General features: G+C 43.6%; 1 protein-coding gene across 2 annotated transcripts in view; it reads right to left on the bottom strand.

The window, feature by feature from the left end:
• Positions 1-7,743: 7,743 nt before the first annotated feature.
• LOC126546873 (core histone macro-H2A.1-like) overlaps positions 7,744-20,811 on the bottom strand; it is a 60,893-nt gene continuing 47,825 nt past the window's right edge. For both annotated transcript variants that reach the window (XM_055062999.2, XM_050194589.3), the window contains exons 7-8: positions 19,223-19,391; positions 7,744-13,304 (exon numbers count right to left, since the gene is read on the bottom strand). In XM_055062999.2, coding sequence (XP_054918974.1) covers positions 13,139-13,304; positions 19,223-19,391 — 335 coding nt within the window. In that variant the 3' untranslated portion in view covers positions 7,744-13,138. The remainder of the gene's footprint in view (positions 13,305-19,222; positions 19,392-20,811) is intronic.

Below are 20,811 nucleotides of genomic sequence, written 5' to 3'. Positions count from 1 at the left end.
GGCCTGCGACTGGGACGATGCTTGTGTCGCAGTGTGGCGTCGAAGCCGTGACGAGAAAGCGGCGGCATCGTAAACGTTGAAAGAACATGTTTTGAGCGTTTGGACCTTGGTTTGTTAAGTGCGTTAGGTTGGCACTGTAGCGTTACGTGCTTCATGAAACTTCAGAATAGGACAAAGAAGGCGCTACTGATAAAAGATATATACAGTTGTACTTCTAGTGGCTTGACAATCAAATTTTATTGAGGGCTTCATTATGTGCTCATTTATGTGCTCATTGAAATGCGTGTTTTAGGACTTTGAGAACACAAACTTACTTGTGGTAGGAAAGATAGCTGCTTCCTAGCTCTAGTCTAGTGTCGCACAATGTGTACCCGCAAAGCCACGCTGTAACGCTTCGGAAGCGGTACGCCAATATAAAATATGATGAAGCATACTCGTAGGAGGCCACTAGCGTCCTAGCTAGCACTGCAGCAGATGTGCTTAAAAATACTTGAAGACGTTCAGCAATCGTGACAGCCGACGCAACCTTTCCAAAGAGCGAGAGAGTTCGCAAGTGCCTGTCGTCTGCGAGAAAAGTCTCGCGTTTGCAGCGAGCAGGCGTCGTAGCAGACGACACTTGTAGCATTCCGCTCAAGGGCGCAACGCTTTGTCACAATACAACATTTTTATTTCTAGAAATACTTGATGAGTATTTTTATATAAGTACATGCACGGTTGTTTTGCTGTTGCAAAAATGAATAAATAATTATTCTTTGGCGTTAAATTGAGAACAGAATCGCACAAGTATGCATACCCTGGTGTGTCCTGGTGACAAACCATAGTAAACCGTGCTTCCATCTCAAAGTCATACAAAGTTTATGTAGCGTGTTGTACATTATATAACATACTGCAGAAATAGAATTAGATTTTACGAGATAATATTTGAGTATAGCTTTGTTTACTGCGCCAGAAGCAAACGTCACTAGTCTGAAGACCGAAGTCAATCCGAAGCCTGTACTTCCCATCATTCCCATGTAGGTTGAGGCAACGCTCATGAGAACCCCCGTAGACACTAGCGCCACATTTCCCTCTAGGGTTTATTTAGAAACTCTATGACTTAAGGGACTAGTGGCATGCAAGTAGGTAAATCATACACAAGACTGTTCCCATAAACTCTACTATTTCCTCAGAAGAGCTGCCTAGGCTTGCTTTTGATAATTTATTACACTTACATTTAAATTATTTGGAAGGATTATATACTGTAGGTACATAATACACAACTGTGCGCACATGAGACCTTTCTCCCCAGAGGCGCGTATCTACTTGTGAAGTGCAGGCTCCATTGGAGTTGCAATGCTTTTATCTAGTCAAGACTATTTTGATCTGAATTTGTAATCTGTAGAATTATATTTTTTACTGTATATTATTATTTATTTATTTATTTTATTAATACTGTAAGCCTTTACAGGCTCTTACAGGAGTGGGAACAAAAAAAAGACAGCAACGAAAAGTACAGATTGTATATGCTACTGAATGCTTGCAGCCATATAGCTACAAGGCACAAAATTAAGTGACCAGCAAAGCGCTGTGCAAAACCTGCTCTTCTTTATAAATGCTGTCACTCCCGAACATACAAATGTTCTATGTTTTCCATAAAAACTACTGTGGCAATAATAGGGCAAAATCAGATTACCACTGTGCTTTTATTATATCAGACCACCACAATTCCCACAGACATTACAATCATTGCACATGTAATCAGACTTACATTCCAGTTGGCAGTGTTAGAAATGACATGACAACATGGTCGAACATTATAAAATTTCACAAATGTTGAAAAGGGATGCAAACATGGAGGAACATACACTTTATATTGTTTTTGTTTTGATAAACATGTACTTACAACAATGCATTTTTCTTCAGTCAGACAGTATTTCATTCCTTCAAATAATTATGAAACTCATGAAAGCAGCAAAATATTGCAAGAAATATGAGAATGTGCGACATCCATTGCAATTACCATGCTGCAAGCATACTACACTCCACATGTGTATCACGTGAAAGAATTCGAGATCTGTAATATTGCACATTACAATTGCTAATATTGCAAGAAGTGGTCAATCAATGCACAATAGATTTTTAACAATGAAGCTGCAACAAAACTAAGCCAAAGAATACCTCCAATGGTTGCATGACTCGTGCAACACACTATGCAAGAGACCTCTTCAGGAACAGGTGAAAATGTTGGTCACTACAATGACCCGTGAAAGTGTGACAAAACCACTGATTAAAAAAAATTCATACAGAACAAATGTAACGAACAAAACAAGGACTTCCCTTTCCATCTTGCATGTTAAAAAAAAAAAAGCTTTAGGGATGTAAGGGCAAAGGGCAGCTAACACACGAAAACAATAAAACTGCAGCAAAGTCAAGACAGCTGTAAACATGTCAGACAGGAAGAGACCTCCTCTTCAGGAGCATGAGGAACAATTGGTCATTGCAAATGACCTGTGAAACTGCAACAAAACCAAGCAACGAACAGTGGTTACACAGCATGCAAACAAGAGGACTTCCCTTTCTGTCTTTAAAGAAGCTTTTATTTAGGGATGTAGGGAAAGAAACCAGTTAATGAGCACAAATAATGAACATATAGCAAACCCAAGACGTAGCTATAAACATGCCAGAGGAGTAGTTGTCATTAAGGAATACAAGAAAAATTTGGTGATTATATATGATCAGTGACAATTCAACAAAAAAGCAGTGCATACATACATAGCACATACAGAACAAATTTAAATTCGTTAAGAGGACAACTTCCCCTTCTGTTGTGCATGTTCTTTAATGTCTAGCACTTTCTGAATGGACAGAATGAAGACAGAAAGGGAAGTACTACTTGTATGTGCAGAACATGACAGCATGACAAAGCAAGGAGAGAATTACATTTCTACTAGTTTTTCCATCAACAGAATAGCACTTCAGGCAGTGAAGAGCTCCACAAGACCAAAATGAAAAAAGCTATACGGCCATGGCATTGTAAAGGTGAGAGCCTTTTCAGAAGAAGGAGCAGGCTTTGGTGTTGGGTATGCACAAGCCTTGAGAACAGAAACAATGCATCAGCTTGTCTTCAGGTTTATTTTCTCTCTTTGGTGCATGCACCGCATGACACACAGCTTTTTGCAGTTTAATGGATATCAGTTTGAATTTCCTGCAGTACTGCAGCAATTATCAGCATGTCAGTGGTACTGATCGACCCTTCCATTCATAACGAAGAAACTTGCCACATTCCTGTCCTCAGATAATTTCACAAAGTGAAATACCCTAAATTGCAATCGCTATACTTGGATCCTTCTTTTGCAACTAGAGCCAGGTAGCAGAGCAGAGGATGTGTTTTTGCTTTTTTTCCTTATTCTTACTACCAATGCACTCGTCCAAGCTAATACATGCTAGGTAGATTCAATGTTTGCGCTTGAAACATTGGGTCTTCTTGCATACACTTGCATGAACAGTTTTGTAAGAAAAAAAAAATGTGGATTGACTAACAATGATGATGGCTGCAAGAAAGCCAACAGAGAAATTATCCACTGGCATTAAAACTACTTCCAGCCATCACAAAAACCCGAGAGTTATGTGTCAAAACGTTGACGCATGTGTCTCCTTGGTCTAATCACAGATGGCTATCACTTACATGAAATGCAGGATAGACGAGTTGTGTAGGTATATATGTATATATATATATATATATATGTGTGTATATATATATGGGAGACTACAACTATGATGAAGATGACTATGAAAAATGACTATCTTGAGGCCTATTTTTTTTTTTTAAGGGAACTGACAACCGATTTTTAAGGACCCAATTTTTTATGACGTAATGAAAAGCTCACCCTCGGTAGTGTTTACACCTGCAGCGGTTACTTCCAAAAGTGCATGGATATTTTCTAAGCAAAATTTGCCTCTAAAAAAGAAACAGTCCCCCCACCAGCAACGCCGAGAAGTGAGAGTGTTGCCGATAGCCAACCTCACAAATTGTGAAAGCCGTCCATTGTTCTGCTTTCACAGGAGGCAGCGCAACTGTGGTTAACCACCTACAGGGTGACTGAAAAATACTATAATGCACTTTGAGCTTTACTTCATTTTATATTGTATGCATTTTTTAGAATCTACATTATTCAATTTGAGTTCCTTGTGCATTCTTTATACAGAACTGCTATTTCTACTGTTCTTGGAGTACCACTTTTTTGGAAAAATGGTCTCTTAAGAGTTGTGCCATACAACTGTTGCCCACTATAAGCAGGGGTTGATGATTCCGCAGATCACGAAGATGCTCAAATTGCAGTGTGCTTAAGTTAACCACGTCATCAAATGGTTTCAAGAGACAGGGGGCGTCAAGGACTGGCAGCAAAACGGAAGGCCTCAAACGGCAAGAACCAGGGAGCTGAAATTGGCCGTCAGCAAGTAAATCAAGAGAAATTCACTGGTAAGCATAAGAAAACTCGCCCGAGAGCACGGAGTTAGCAACTCGAACATGCAGCTTCTCATCAAAGACGATCTCAAGCTGACAGCACGCAAACCAGTGAAAGGACAGCTGCTCATGGACCAAATGAAGGCGTCCAGGCTGGAAAAGTGCCACAGGATGAAGCAGCTGAGCCGCAGTGGAGCTCTGAACCCGATTCTGTTCACCGATGAGAAAATTTTCACCATCAAACCTGCTTGGAATTCCCAGAATAAGCGAGAATTGTTGCGGAAGGGTTCTTCGTGAACTGTCAGAGTGGAGAAAGCCAATTTTCCAAAGAGTATCATGTTCTGGGCCGGAATTTCAGGTCTTGGCAACACCAAACTCATTTTTGTGCCAAAAGGGGTCAGACTTGTGGGGGTACGCTCTGCGTGCGGCTAGGGCTGAAGGTGAGCTCTAGAGCTAGCCACACACACAGTCGTTCCGTGGTACTCCCCAACCCGTAGCGCATGTAATCGCAGCTATTTCGGGTTCAAACGAATAAGGCAACCAGCGGTGTCAACTCTCTAACAACATTTATTGCTATAAGCAATAAAGAACACTGGCAGAGAGAAGTCCTCTCTGTAATAAGTACTAAATAGGCTTGCCTCGTTGCCTGGGATAGTCAGGCAAATGAGGTCACTCACGGGTTGCAGCAGGTAAATCCAGCAGGTTAGAGGTCAGGTGCCAGATAGAGAGGGTCTCCCCCGGTGGTGCGCTTTTATACCTTTTTACCTTTTGCGAGGAGAATGTCCTCCTTGCCTGTCTGATAGAAAGGGGTACGCGCGTCACAAGAGTGACGGAAAACAGGAAGGTACGTAGTGCCTCTCTCCAGTGTCTACGCTGGCTCTCGACGAGTCCGCAACATGCAAACGGGACGACGTGAGTACGCGGGAGGAAATGGATGCGGGTGCTCCCCATAAACTTAATGCAGAGACCCACCATGAGCTTGTACTGGAGGGCGCTAACATTCCCTGGGCTGAAGAGAATGCAGAAAACATTGACTGGTGGCTGCAGCAGGACTGGGTCCCTGCCCATGGAGCGAAGAGGACTCTCGAGTGGTGCGACGCGAACCTTGCTGACTTCTGGGGGAAGGGCATTTGGCCATTGAATTTCCCCGATCTCAATTCGATGGACTTCACTATATGGGGGATCCTGGAGCAAAAAATATGCTCTTTCAAGCACAAATCCATCAAATCACTCCAATGTGCTCTGGAGAAAGCCTGGGACAAAATCACCCCAGAAGACGTCACGGCTATCTTGAAGAATTTCCGGAAGTGTCTTCAAGCCTGTATCAAAGAACAAGGCGGACATTTTGAAACAGAAATTTGAGTTCTACAGATTTTAATGGCCTTTTGAACAATATAAAGCGCGCCTCATTTTGTTCGTTCGTTGAAGAGTTCTGGTTGTTTGTTTGTGTTGGAGTATTTTTCGATCACCCTGTATATTTGGCCTTTTCAACCAGTTTTCAGATTAAAAAGCTGGTACAATAAGTTTGCCTTGTTGTACAGACCTTTCTTATAATTGTATCGTGTTTTTCCCCAAGTGTACACTTACATCATGGATGGATAGCCCCCAACGTCGATATTCTGTTAATAGGTGAGCCAAGCTAATACATTGAAGGCGAAGGCAGCACCACTTTTCTACTTACTACAAACGAAGGCTTATCTGCACATTGTAATAAACAAAAGAACTTATAATAGAAGGAAGTGTCTTGCATTTCAATACTAATAAAGAGACCAGGAACCGCATACACTAGTGGAGGGTCACATGATAGTGATAGGTCACTTATGCCTCATGTTTTTGCTGTGTGTGGCACCAAAGGTCATTTTTCGCGACTTTTAGTGAAGAATTAAAAATATAAATCTACGTTTAATAAGAAAAACAGGGCTCATTTTAGCTAATATGATAGGCAATCTTTCCATCAGCGGCATTATCTGGATTCATGTTCCGAACGGTTGTCTGCCCCTTTAATACAGGAAGGTTGAGAGCAAGCTGCCACCATAATAGTAGACATACCATTATGATAAATAAAGCCTCTATATCACACATCTACTTTAGAATAGACCAAGTTTTCTAGTGCAGACTCAAGGAAAAGAAAAATACTTTTAATATTGCAAGAAAAAGAGTAACCTAGCTCTGTAATAAAGCATCATTCATAGTACTGTATTTTTTGGACTAAGTCGCACCACCCCCACCCTTTCCACGAGTTCTGAAGAAAAGATTGGTACATAAGTTGTACCGGTGTATAAGATACACCTATCTGTACTTGGTCGGCAATGAAACATTATTATGCAAACCTGTACACTCATCGCAAAATGCTGTACATACCCATTTCAGGGGACAAAGTTTCCATAAACAAAACCAGGGAGGCCAAGCTGGCTGCCACTGTGCTGCCTACAAAATGAGACCTAGGAGCTATAATCAGTCAACACAGTTGCTCCACTTTCAATATACAAGATTTGTTTTTTTTTTTTTTTCAGAATATTGCCATGCGCAGTTTCTTGTACTCATGAAAAAAGACGCAGTTTCGCCCGAAAGGCGAAGCATTGATTGCGATAGCAAATTAGCAGACAGCCATATGAAGCAAGTATAGTACTTTCATCGGCCGTATTAGCTTGTAAACATTTGCTTGCTAACTAAATTAATAAGCATGGTGACAGCACGCACAGCAAACATGAACACATCACACTCAATGACTGCGGACAGTCGCTGTCAAAACGCTGGCGTGAGGAAATGTAGCAGCAGCAACTAACAAAGTGACGTTTGTGCTGTCTATCGCTTCAATGCAAAGCGAGCGCCGAGGACAAACAGCACGTACAAAGCTATGAGCCGCTGACGTACCTAGACTCTGCCCCCAATGCAAATCGCTCTCAAAATACGGCCGTGCGACTGCGCGCAGCCGCCACATGCGCAGTTGCAGCCGAAGAGAACGCCGCCCGCCCTCCCTCCCTCCCTCGCTCCCTCCCGGTGCCTCGCGCACGTAAGAACATGACGCAAGAGAAGACGGTGCACTTCCTCTTCGCTTTCGTTCCTTTCGCACGGGCAAGACTGAGCTGCGGCGAGGGTGTTATTGCCCTTGGACTTTATACGGAACCTCACGGCGACGCTGACGGCAGAAATACGCTTGGAGTGCTTATATATTTGCTGTCGCAATAAAAACTAAAATTCTCATATTGGTCGCTCCAGCATGCATATTTTTAGGCATATAGTATGCCACATCGTCAAGACCCACAGCCTAAAACTGTGGGGGAAGAAAGCGATTTAAGTCCAGAAAGTACGGTATTTTAAATAGTACCTTCATTATTGTGGTATCCTTCTTAAGAGAAAGGCTTCTTCAGTGACTTACTGAATAAAATGTTGAACTAAATATGCTACTTTGTGTAATATATTGGAGCAGCAAACCTATACTTATTATGTAGCGAACTGCACAAAAGGGGAATGAGAGGTGCATTTAACAAACGACTCCAAGCTCAGATGTACACTATCACACAAACTTCCACAATAACATATTGCAAGTGTCAAACATAAATGTAGTTAAGCCAAATTATGTTCAAGGCCAGAATGCTTCGATTTGTGCTGCCTGTCGAACATTTCAAAAGTTCCATAGCAGCACTGAAATGGCACAGCAAAATTCTTTTAGCAAGAATTGCAGCTATTTCCAATAGATACACATAACTTTGACAAACACTATACTGCTCTGAAAGTGAGTTTCTGCCCATAACCAGAACCAGCCTGAAATGCAGTCATGAGATTTGTTTACAATCACTTTTGAGATGACTACTCACTAAAATATTATGTGCATAATTAAGCAGTGTATAACAGCAATGCATACAAAGGCAACATAAAGGAACACATAAAGAAAAATATGACAAAGAAAATAAGAAGAATCGACTTGTACTTTTTTAGTACTGCTTTGTGCAATTTTTCCACTGCATGGAAGTCCTGACTGGTGTCCTCTTGGCAATTCGAAAAAGTGATGACTTTTGTCATGTGCTCAGTACTTCGACCTTGCTGCACATGATAGATCTGCCAGGCAGCTACCATAATAATGCACTGAGCGCATTAAGTAGTTAAAGCAAAGTTAGGAAGTCATATGAACTACTGTTGAATGCTGCCTTGTGGCTATTAATCATGCAGGTTTAACTCAATCCACAGATGTACAAAAAGTAAATGGAGCATGGTATTGTTGTCCAACTGCACTTGCATGATAGTGCACACACTGAGGGTTGTGGAACACTCAAGTGCATCGGCTACATACGAGTAATCACAGCTTCCCAAAATTTTTGCAAGTCATGCATGATTGACGTCGTACTACAATACCACACTAGAATTACTGCTGGTGCTTACTGTGCCCCAATGTTACAAGAAAAACCATTGTGATACAATGAAAAAAAGTTCAGACTTCATACAGATTAAGACACAAAGAAAAGGAGTTGCAGCCTCCTCCCTAAAAAAAAAAAAAAAAAAAACCTGCATTTCGAATAGTTTTCATGCCAGTCACGCATATTACAAGGCCTTTCATAAGTGAACTCTGAAGTGATAACTTACATGGTGGAAATATTCATATCATAATGCCAGTATTGCATGACCACAAAAGTGCAGCTAGAATCATGCTCATATAGTGCACATGAATAGAGTGCATCTCTAACTGCAAAACTATTTACCAGTGCCTGCTGGGTTAAGCATGCCGAACACTAGGAGGCGAAAAAAAAAAAAAAACCTTGCCCATGGCACAGCATACACACAGTAGGCATGCCATTTTGCATGTGCAGCACCAACAATTACTACAAAACTACACTCATCCAGCACTAATAACATGACCAATTGCTTGTGAAGCCACAAACACAATGAATTTAACAGGTGATAGGATGACTGCCAAGTACCAATGAGACATATGTAGCATTCATGGCAACCAGGCACCACTAACGTTTCAACGAAGACCTGGTCCCTTCATAAGTCACTTCAGCAGTACGAAAGATTTTGCTCATTAGTATTCACAATGCACTTATGAAATACAGTTAAACCTCGATATAATGATAGTTGCTTCGTTATGTCAAAATCTCCTTATACTGAAATTCGACCTCTTATACAATTGAGTACAGTCGCCGATGAATCTTTCTTACATGGAAGGTACTGCATACTTCTCTAAATTATCAGGCAATCGGAGAAAGGAAATTTGAATGGGAAAAAATTAATTTTGTTGAATCTGAAAATGAATGATAAGATTTCATGCCATGTCGACAATATCTTCATATCGGCAGTACAAAACGAAGCCAACCGCGCTTTCGTGTCCATTCCATCCCCGCGGCTGATAGTGTTGCCTGCAGTGGGACAACACTATCATGAAAATCGGCGGCAGCAGGGAACGAATGCTTCATTCGCGTCTCGCTTCAACGCTTCTCCGGAACTTGAGATTACACTATCTCGAGCACTAAATGCATGGGAAAACAGATGCCACACCATCTCAGCTCGTGCAGTCTTTGCACTAGCAACAGGTTAGCTCTATAACGGGGCGCATGAGCTGTGAACGCGCTTAGCCACGATGACAACTATGCCCAGCCATGGCCGCGCTAGAAAGATGTGCAAAAACCTGCTCCCACCCTCGCGTAGCGCTTGATCAAGTTACCGAGAGCTCGCTACTTTCCACTCTTTCTCCTAGCTCGCGCTGGAAAACAGCACTCATCAAGCCATCATCCTTGGCTCACCCTCGCATGGTTTCACTCACACCTGAAGCATAGAGGGCATGAGGCGCGATATGATCTTATTGCACTTGGACTTTATACGGAACATGCTGTTGCTTCGATTTGGCAGTCGCTCTTTGTCACATGGCGCGTGATTTGAGAGATGCATTCACACATGCAATTCAACCACTTAACCATCTACAGTGCGTTGGAATGGACCGTGGAAGGGGGGAGAGAGAGATAAAAGAAAAGAAAAAACTATTTTTAACCAGAACGAAAACGTAACCGAAACATTATTATTTTGTTTCGAAATGAAACCGAAATATTTTTTATCAGTTTTCAGTTCAATGGGACAGTCGGCAATCCGAAACAACCGACGTCGCGCAACGTCAGCATTAACGCGTATCTTAGGCAGGGGCAGTGCGAGTGATAGCCAGTCGAGCGCTCCACTAATCTAAGCCTGCCGCTCAGTGAACTAGCAGATCGGCATCGTAGCAAAACCCAAGACTTGCGCGCACAATGGGTACGTGCTTCGACGGGTACAACACTTTGTTCCCAAAGTTTTACCATTCGTTTAAGTTCAGAGCAGCGCTCGATGACGTGCTGCTTCTGCCATCATGCTCAGTGCCTTGACTCTGAATTATTGAGAACAACAAAAAGATTCGAGTGTTGGGCTAGTTGGTATTTTGACAGGAGAGCCATCTCGAAATAGCGCGCAATGAAATCACACAACAGAAAAGAAGACAAACACAGGTGCAATTGCGCTTGTGTTCATCTTCCTTTCTGTTGTGCTGTCCTGTTGCGTGCTATTTCAATATGAGAACAATAAATACTATGTTTTTATCGTTACTCTGCTTCTAAAATTTTTGCATGCGAACAAAAACTGTTATGAACTGTTATGGATCTCCCCCACTCCCATTCCGGAGCAGAACTGGAACGGAACTTTTTTTCAGTGGAACGAAACTAAAACCAGAACAAAAAATATTTAGTTGCAACACTCTGACCATCTACGTCTATGGAAGTTTCCATTTACTGCCTCAGTATTCCTTTGCAGCGGCAGTGAAATTTCGTTATATTGAAATCGTGTATAAACTCACTTCGTTATACTGAGGTTCTAAAATACAGTAAAGCCTCGTCAATACATGGTTTACGGGGAATGTGGATCAGGTAAGCACTAAACTATGAACTATTTAACCAGCAATGGCAGATGAATGGCTATAGGCTTACCGGTGAGAAAAGAACTACGTCTTAATTCTCACTCAAAAGCACGCAAACACAAGTTTTATTTGTGATCAGGCCGCAAAAACTCTGATCGTCACTTGCCGCCGTGGCGGCCTTGCAACGATGACAGTATCCTCAAACTCAGCAAGGTCACAAGCCAGTTTCTCGATCAGGCCCCACTTCTCTGCGAACACTCTCATGACGGTAAATGCACGTACGCACCGCGTCAAAGATTGAAAGGCCATCACTTACTTCCGCATCATCATTGTGAATGACGTGGAAGCGCCAGAAGCTTTGGGAGCAGGAAACATGTCATGACCACTATGTTTTGACATCAGTGTTGGTGGGGACTGCTGTCCATGAAAAGACTGTGCGTCGCAATTTTACTATCTACTGTCTGCGCGCATGACATTTCCCCACTTTCGGGCTTGTACGTGCCAGAAAGTGAAGTAAATACTACACACTAACCGTTTGGCATGTGGTAAGTGACTAGGGCTTAAGCGGTCAGCCAATACAGTAGTTTCAATGGCAATAGGGTGGGGGATTCACTGCGACTATATTTAAACGGGAATTACTTATTAAGCAGGTACGTATTAATAAGGTATTACTGTACATGGTGATCTATGGACAAGATGCAATAAAAAGTTCAATGCTTTGTTATATCGAGAATTTTGTTATATTAAAGTTCGTTATATTGAGGTTTAACTGTAGTTTACTTGCACCAACCTAGCTATACTTGTGGACAACTTTCTGTGGCAATGAATGGAAAGCTAGGGAAGCAAAGCACACACAGATGGGACTGCTTTAGAAACAAGTTCCTCTTTTTCATCTGCGTTAGCTTAAGCTGGGGAAGAGAAAACATAAAAACCATATTTACAACAGCAACGTAAGACAAAAAGCCCACCACCTAGTGGCAAACTTGACATATTTTTATGCTCTTCTCTTCTACATATGGGAAAACTCAAAACTGTCGCATCTGGATGCTACGCCAATTCATTATGTGCTCTTAAAAATCAAAAGCATTGTCAAACACTGCCTGATAACACATGTGCAAAAGATCAGCCCCCATAGCTTTCCCTTCAGTGCCACAGAAGGCTGTCCATGAATACAGTTGAAAATGCAGGTCAAATATTGAAGAATTGATTTGCTGGTGGAGCGTAAAGCCCCTGTTCCTTGATGTGCACGAACTGTGCAAGCTTTCATTTTCTACACTACTGAATAAACCAGCAAAGTACTCGAATGGCAATACACATGTGCTGCAAAAAGGCAGTATACTGGCACTCCTAAACTGCTAGAAATTAGCACAAACAGATTAGACCAACTTGAAGGTGCTGAGGTGAAAGTCTTGATCTAGATGTACACACACCTTGAATTACCTCTATAAAAAATGGCCAATACTCAGCAGCATGATGAAAGTTGGCTGGCAGTGGTGGCAACTATGTTGAAAAAGATAAAATATGTGAAAATAAAAGAGTGCTTAACATGGTCTTGAGGGTGAGTCACAGGTGATGACTAACAATTTGACATGTCTCATGAGCTCAACACAGTGTGTTAAAACATCCAATTCATTGCCGCTTTTAAAATGTGAAGTAGTGGCCTATCCTGTCATCACTTTGTGACAAGTCAAGACAGCCTGCAAGAAAGCGAGCACGTACCAAGTTTACAAATGTAATTATGACATTTTCTTTTTTTGCAGATTTCAGTCTTCCTTAGTTCCCATTGCATGGGTACGACCCCCAGGAGCTATGATGGCAGCAATCTAAGAGTCCAGCTTTGCCAGCTCACTGGCATAAATGCCAATGCTCTCCATGTCAGACAGGACAAAGTAGACCTGCTTCAGTGAACTTCCCATGATATTGACAAAGTAGCTGGAGATGGCCCGCAGCACTGACTGTGCTGCAAGCTGCTTCTGAGACGGCGAAGTGCTGAAAACAAGAGTAATATGTACTGTAGCATTTTGAGATTTGCCAAAACCTCGCAATAAATGTGCACGCTTTTTTTTTTTTTGATTATGGGGTTTTACGTGAGAGGCTGTGCATTCTTCAAAATGCCCAGCTCACTTACGTTTACAGAATACCGGACACACTCGGTGCTATGACAGAACACTCATAACGCATGCCATTTGGATAGCAGAAAGGTTGGGGAGGCTTCACGCGCTGGCTCTAAGACACCGAAAGTAGACGCCACAACGCAACATCATGACATAGAGCCAGTAAAAGCGGAGATTAGCCCTGAGCGCTCAGCAAACAAGTTGAGGAGGAAAAGCATGGCTAGGGAGGAGGGTGACTTGTTATGGTCAGTAGCTCTGTTAATATGAGATGCTTCACTTAAATTGTGGCGCGAATGTTTTACTGGAGCTGAACCTTATGCGTCTACAAAATTTGTTCAAACCGTTTCAGGGACCCTTAACCCTTTCACACGCTACGTACACAATTGTGTACATTCTACAAATGCTTGAATCCTGACTGATTAATCAGATTAAAGAATTTTGATCATTTTAGCGGAATCTTGTACTCACACTCTAGCAACATGCCCGTTTCTGGCGCCATCTGACAGAACAAGCAAGAAATACAGACCAAAAAAAAAATTGCTATGCCTGTGGCAACGTGAAGAGTTAAGCGCAAGTCAACGTTTATTTTCCGCTTTTCCCGGCTTGATTTTGAAGTTTGTAAATGTACGGGATGTGTTAAATTGGTAAAACTGCATGCAAAATGAAGTATTTTGCCTAATGCCGAAGTGTAACTTGTCTGTAGCGTAATTAGTGTATGGTCACAAACGTGTACAAAGCATGGTAATGGAGGTAACATGAGCGTCACTGGGCTCGCAGTAAAACCAACACCGTGTGTGTGTGTGTGTTTTTCAGACTTCTTGGGTCTCCCCTATGTTGTTTTACAACAAAAAGCCACACAATGTCACGATCGAATCAGCTGACAGGCTTCTAGAGAGACTAGCTTCCGGCAATTTATCAGATGTCGGCAAAAGCAATGACGAAGATGAAGTTTGCTACGAGGGATCTTATTCCCAGCCCTGTGCCTAGAAAGATGCAGAAAACGTGTTGGAGATTAAATTATTGGAAGAAATTTGTTCATCAAAAAATGCTCAAAGGAACTTTCAGCGGAAAAGGAGACAATCCGTCTGACACCATGTTCTGCAGCCTTGCCAACAGCCGACAGCCTACCTGAGCTAGAGGAATGGTGTCATTATGCAAAAAAGAGGTGAGGCGTGCAGACAGGACACAAGAGTAGAGAAGTGGACAACACGAATGCCGACTATCAACTGAAGGGAGCACTGAGGCGAAAAAAGAAAGAAGACAGAAAACTCATCTGCGCAAGCACAGGAATGGTATCACCACGTGTCAGTCGGGTACCATGTGCCGGTCTACGTGAGAGATAACTGTTAAGGCACTTATTCTCTTCCTTATGTAAAGTAATCGAAGGCTGACTCATGCACGCACTTCCACCATTATAGATATGCCATGCCTCTACCATAAGACGCGTATCTTCATTCTTATGCCTGTACAATATTGCGCATTTATCTAACTCTGGCGTGCAGTTACAATCTTGGCAATGTAGGGAAAGATTAGGCTCACATTAAGCCTATTCTTCGCCAAATAAGTTGGAACGGAGTGCCGCTCACAATGTTGGTAGACACGGGGTCACCTGCGAGTACGATTCCGTGGGCCGTGTTTAAGCAACATCGAGGCAAGTGGCCACATTTGCAGGCAACAATGAAGCTGTCGTGTTTCAAGGGCCCACTTCCTATCGCTGGGAAATTGCAACTCAATGCGATCATGGGTGGTGCGACAATTCAAGCCAAACTGGTTGTCGTTGATTGTCCGGGACTGACGCTTTGCGGCCGTGACACTATCCGAACCTTCAATACGACAGGTGTACCGGTACTCACTGAAAACGCTGTGATGTGCACACAAGAGGACACTACACACTGAAGGCTGGACACTGTTATCAAAAGTATGACATCTTTGCTCCGGGTCTGGGTTTGCTCCAAGGGCCACCAGTCCACCTGACCATCAGAGAAGATGCCAGGCCCCGGTTTTGTAAAGCTCGGACGGTGCCGTACGCAAATGGTGTCAGAAGAGATAGATAGGTTAGTCGACGAAGAGGTGTTATCACCAGTGGCATCTTCTGAATGGGCCACACCCGTCGTGCCCATAGTCAAGAAGGATGGGCGGCTGCGGTTGTGCGGCAACTTCCATCTTACGGTGAATGCTGGGACCCTTATGGAGCAATATCCACTGCCGCAGGTTGATGATATCTTTGCGAATCTGAATGGCGGGGAAGTTTTCAGCACATTGGATTTGCGGAACGCCTATGATCAGCTACCCCTAGACGAAGAATCGAAGTAGCTAGCCATTCTGAACACTCACAAGGGCCTATACTGTTTCAACAGACTGGCCTTCGGGGTGCCTTCAGTGCCGGCAATCTTCCAGTGATGCATGGAAGCCATGCTCAACGGCATCCCTGGGGTGGAGGTGTATCTGGACAACATTACTGTAGCTGAAAAGGCGAATGACTACATGATCCTGGAGCAAGTGCTACAACATCAGATGGAGCATGGCCTTCGTCTAAGGCATGAGAAGTGCAAGTTCCGGCAAGAGCAGGTTACGTTTCTTGGGCACTGCATTGATAGCAACGGCCTACACCCTAAAAGCAACAACATCACAGCGCTGCTCGACGCCCCACGACCCACCACGGTGAGTGAAATAAAAGCATTTTTGGGCCTCTTAAATTACTATGGCAAGTTCTTCCCACATGTGTCAACTTTACTAGGGCCCTTATATACGCATTGTTGGCAAAGGGTGTGAAGTGGTTCTGGGGCAAACAGCAGCAGACTGCTTTCGAAGCAGACAAGAAGGCAGTGAAGAATGCAAAACTTCTGGTGCATTTTGACCCAAACAAGCCCCTTCGTTTAGAATGTGACGCGTCAGCAGTGGGTCTGGGAGCAGTGTTGTAGCATAGAGTCGGCGGCGTTGACCACCCTATATGATTTAAATCACAAACCCTAACGAAAGCTGAGAAGTACTCCCAGCTAGAAAAGGAGGCCCTTGCTCTCGTGTTCGCCATGATGAGGTTCAGAGACTACCTGTATGGGAACTACTTCGAGCTAATAACAGACCACAAACCGTTAACGGGACTGTTCAGCCTAGACAAGGCGATTCCGCCAATGGCCGCTGCCCACATTCAACGTTGGGCCCTGCTGTTGGGAGGATATCGGTACAGTCTGGCCTTTCGTAAGGGATCAGAAACATGAACGTCAATGCCTTCAGCCAACTCGCTATTCCCCTGAGGCAGCCCTATAAGGAACAGGAAGATTCACCCGAGTATTGCCAGGCTGAGACTGAGACTGTGAATGCGGCACCCATCAGTGCCAAAGAGTTGGCAGCTCTAACCATCCGTGATCCTATGTTACAGCAAGTGCGCAAATGGATCCTGCAGGGCTGGCCAACCTACCTGGCAGAGACAGAGGGGTTGTTCCGGATGTTCTTTCAGGAAAAGTGTGAGTTGACTGTAAGTCATGACCTCATTTACTGGGGACATAGAATAGTCATGCCGTCAGCAGCTGCTGGAGGTCTTCTGAGGCTCCTTCATGAAACACACCCAGGAATGGCTGCGATGAAAAACCTTGCGCAAACCATTTTTTGGTACCCAGGGCTGGATGCCGACATCGAGAGGATGGTACACGAATGTGAGACATGTGCACAACCCAGTATGATGCCTCCTGCGCAGATACCAGCACCGTGGCCTGAAACAGGCCAGAAATGGTTTTGGGTGCCCATTGACTACGCAGGCCCCGTCAAGGGACACATGTTGCTGGTGACCGTGGATGCCGAGACCAAGTGGATAGAGGCCATACAGGTGTGAAGTACGACGTCTGAATCCACCATGGATGCATTGAGGGTCATATTTGCCAGGTTCGGATTGCCCCATACACTGGTTTCAGATAACGGGCCTCAATTTGTCTCAGCAGAGTTTAAGAAGTTCTTAAATATGAACGGGATCAACCATATGATGATGGCGCCTTATCACCCGCAGTCCATTGGCCTGGCGGAATGTACGGTCCACACAATCAAGGAAGGCCGTCAAAAAGCGCAAGGGGACAGCTTCGTTAACCGCCTCAGTCAGTTTTTATTCCGCTACCGACGGACACCTGTGAAGGCTGGGAAGTCTCATTCCGAACTGCTGTTGGGTCACCAGCTACAGATCAGGCTGGACTGTTGCCTTCCGAGTGCAGGCGGTGAACCGCACTTCGATGCGCGCTCATCTACCATGCCGTTCTTTGCAGGACAGCCAGTGTGGCTCAGAAGTTTTTACTGCCGGCCGAGATGGTTGCCTGGAGTTGTCACAAGCACCCAAGGGGCTCGGATGGTGACTGTATCCTTGCTGAACGGCGAGCAACATCGTCATGAAGACCAGCTGCGACCGCGCATCCCCAAGGACTCTGACACAAAGCAGTCAGCTTGTGCCGCAGCATTCGCCACCACTGACTAAAGCCAGCAGGCATGGCGAACCTCGCTCCGGCGGGATCGCCACCCCCATCGCCCCCCTCTGAGCCACAGCCGCTTCGCCAGTTCACCAGGCAACAAAGGCCACCTCAAAGGCTCAATTTGTAAAAGGGGAAGATATGCTGCTTCATGCAAGCGTGTCATCAACCGACAGCAGGAAGCATATCTCGTGACGACACCTCGAGCGACAACATACTGCCTATCACCGTGACGTCACCGCTGTAGCATATAAAAACGATGCACGCAAAATAAAAATTCTTTTCCCGCTTGTGTTACTGAGACATTCCCTCGAAACACACTTATGATCTGGTGTTATGTGATACAAGATTTAGAGAAAGAACATCATTCTTCAGACAGCAAAAGATGATCGGCATCTGAAAGGGTTAAGGTGATAAGGCTTACCAATGCAGGAGCTACATGATAAAAGCTATAGTGGACAGCTCCAGAATAATAATAATTTTCACCCCCGAGGGTCTTTAACATGCATACAGAGCTTGGTACACAAGCCGTTTTTTGCACTTTGCCAACATCAAATGTGGCTGCCACGGCCAGGAGTCAAATCCACATCCTCTGCAGCAGAAACATCATCTTCAGCAGCAGAATGCTGAGCCACCACAGTGGGTGTTTGACACTGATCACAGAGCCATTTTCTCAATATGCAATAAATAGTAATAAGGCTTCAATCCTTTTGTTCACACAAAAGATATTTTTACTCATTCTGCATGAACATCCTTAACCATTTAAATCACATGCCTGAGCTGTACTCAACTGGCCAGCTTCTACACATGTAGCCCAAGGCTGAGGTTATCCTTGCTTTGCCCCCAAGAAACTAAGGTGAAGTTAGGCTCGGGTACTCGAGCATAATAATTTATGAGCCACATTCCTTTGTTCCAGTATTCCACATTCCAGTAACGCTTGAGGCTTGCATATCTTTAAAGTAAAATCCTCTTTTTCAGATAATTTTTGCATTATGGGTGAATGTGAAATAACATATATTAATCATTGCATTACACACTAAAATTTGACAGGATAAACAATCTTTCGAAATTTTGTGCAGTTTTAGCGGAAAGGACTTAATAGCTAAAAGGCTAAATAATTTCATACCATGAGGCCACTTGTAACACAGCCTGTAAAGGTGCAAGTTATTGATAAAGTCTACGTAAGATGTGCCCCTCTTCGTTTATTATTTTTTTCCAGGTTAGCAACCACTTGCACAAGATTGTTGAAACTTAAACATGTAAAAAACGCCACGCCCACAGTATGTGCAGGAAGCCACAAGAATTAGCTTTAGAACACACTGCTTGAAGGTACCATGGCACGTACTTGTGAGATACCAATGGTGGGATGGCGAGGATACGGATGTTCTTGTCATCAGCCATTACGAGGCAGTTGCGTACACACTTCTCAAGATGTTCCATTGCATTGGCACCAGTGGGTACATGACAGTGGATCACATGCTTTGCTGGAAAGTGGTAGCCTGGGCAAATGGCCACTGCACGACACATAACAGAGCAGTTGTTACACGGGCTTACTGTGTAAACACAAGTAAACCTCATAATAGAATGGCTAGAACAATTGCTAGCAAATGCACTTAAATGGGAGTTTCTGTACTAACATAGAAGCCTAGACACCCAAACTAACACACTAGCTTAGAAACTGGGCTCAAATTTTCCTGTACAGGCCTCATAACAGTAAGCAATGTGCCTCTGTGTCGCCAGTAGCCGTAAGCATTGCAGACTTTCTCCCATTTAGAAGAACTAAGAAAGTATTCTAGGGTTAACGATCCACTGATGTAAGAAGCAAGGTAGAAAAAAACCAAGTACGGATGCCAAGGTTGTTAAGAATGATGCTCCGATATTTTCTTCACAGTATTAAGATGGGTATGGCACTGCTAAGGTCAGAATTGTTATACACATTATTATTTTTAGCTACCAAAAATACCACAAGTACATTTTGACTGCTCCATCTTACTTATCAGTGACGTTTTCTTATCTGAAACTATAGTGTACATGAGACGCATGTATACTATACTAAATGCATAGTGTAAATGTACACTTAGCTTTTTTTTGTGAGGTTTGAATGTCCAAAGACTTCTATAAATAACTACACATCATGCAGTTATTAAGAAAAACTATCAGCCTAGTTCATTTGCTTTTTCCTTTGAAGGGCCCCTCACCAGGCACCATAGCATATTTTGGTTATACGCTGAAAGTTGTAACTTGTCCTCTAGGGAGCGTTCTGCCACAAATTTTTTTTTTAAATCGGCTCATTAATAGCCAATATAGAAATATTTCAGTGCCATGAACCCACGATTTCAGGAGGCGAGCTTCACTGCATAGCGAGACATTCTCTACACTTGCCCCGTCTAGCCCCCGCAAGCGAAATTCCTTCGCTGCATTCTCCCATACCGGACCTCGACGATTGCGTGACGCATACATCACGAGCCCCACCTTCATTTTTTTTTCTCCTCTCTCCCTTTTTTTTTTTTTTCTCGGCGTTGCGCACGAGCTGTTGCGATTGTTTAGTTTCACGCAGTGCCCGATTTTGCGCACTGTGCACAAGGACACATGACTAGCGGTATAATTTAGTGCTACACGAATAAAGCAAGCGGATCGCAGAGCATGATCATGTGCTGGAACACAGTAAAAAAATGGCATAATTTTGGTACCTGCACACAAGACTGCACGACCGTGCGAACAAGCAGATGAAGCGGAAGTACATCTCTTTTGCTTCAGTGTGAAGTAAAACAAAAAACACACAGACATTCCATTTGTGCATCTTATTATTTCTCTAAACTTCCATTCGTCAATTCAAGCAACAGATCACACAAATAACAGATGGTGCCTTGAATAATTCTCGAAGTCACGTGTCACCACAAGTGACGTCACACTGCGGACCCGAGTACGTAGGCG

This window comes from Dermacentor andersoni, chromosome 1 (assembly GCF_023375885.2).
Source record: "Dermacentor andersoni chromosome 1, qqDerAnde1_hic_scaffold, whole genome shotgun sequence".
Lineage (NCBI taxonomy): Eukaryota > Metazoa > Arthropoda > Arachnida > Ixodida > Ixodidae > Dermacentor > Dermacentor andersoni.
Note: the sequence above shows the minus strand (reverse complement) of the source record. Positions and strands in the feature narration are given on the sequence as shown.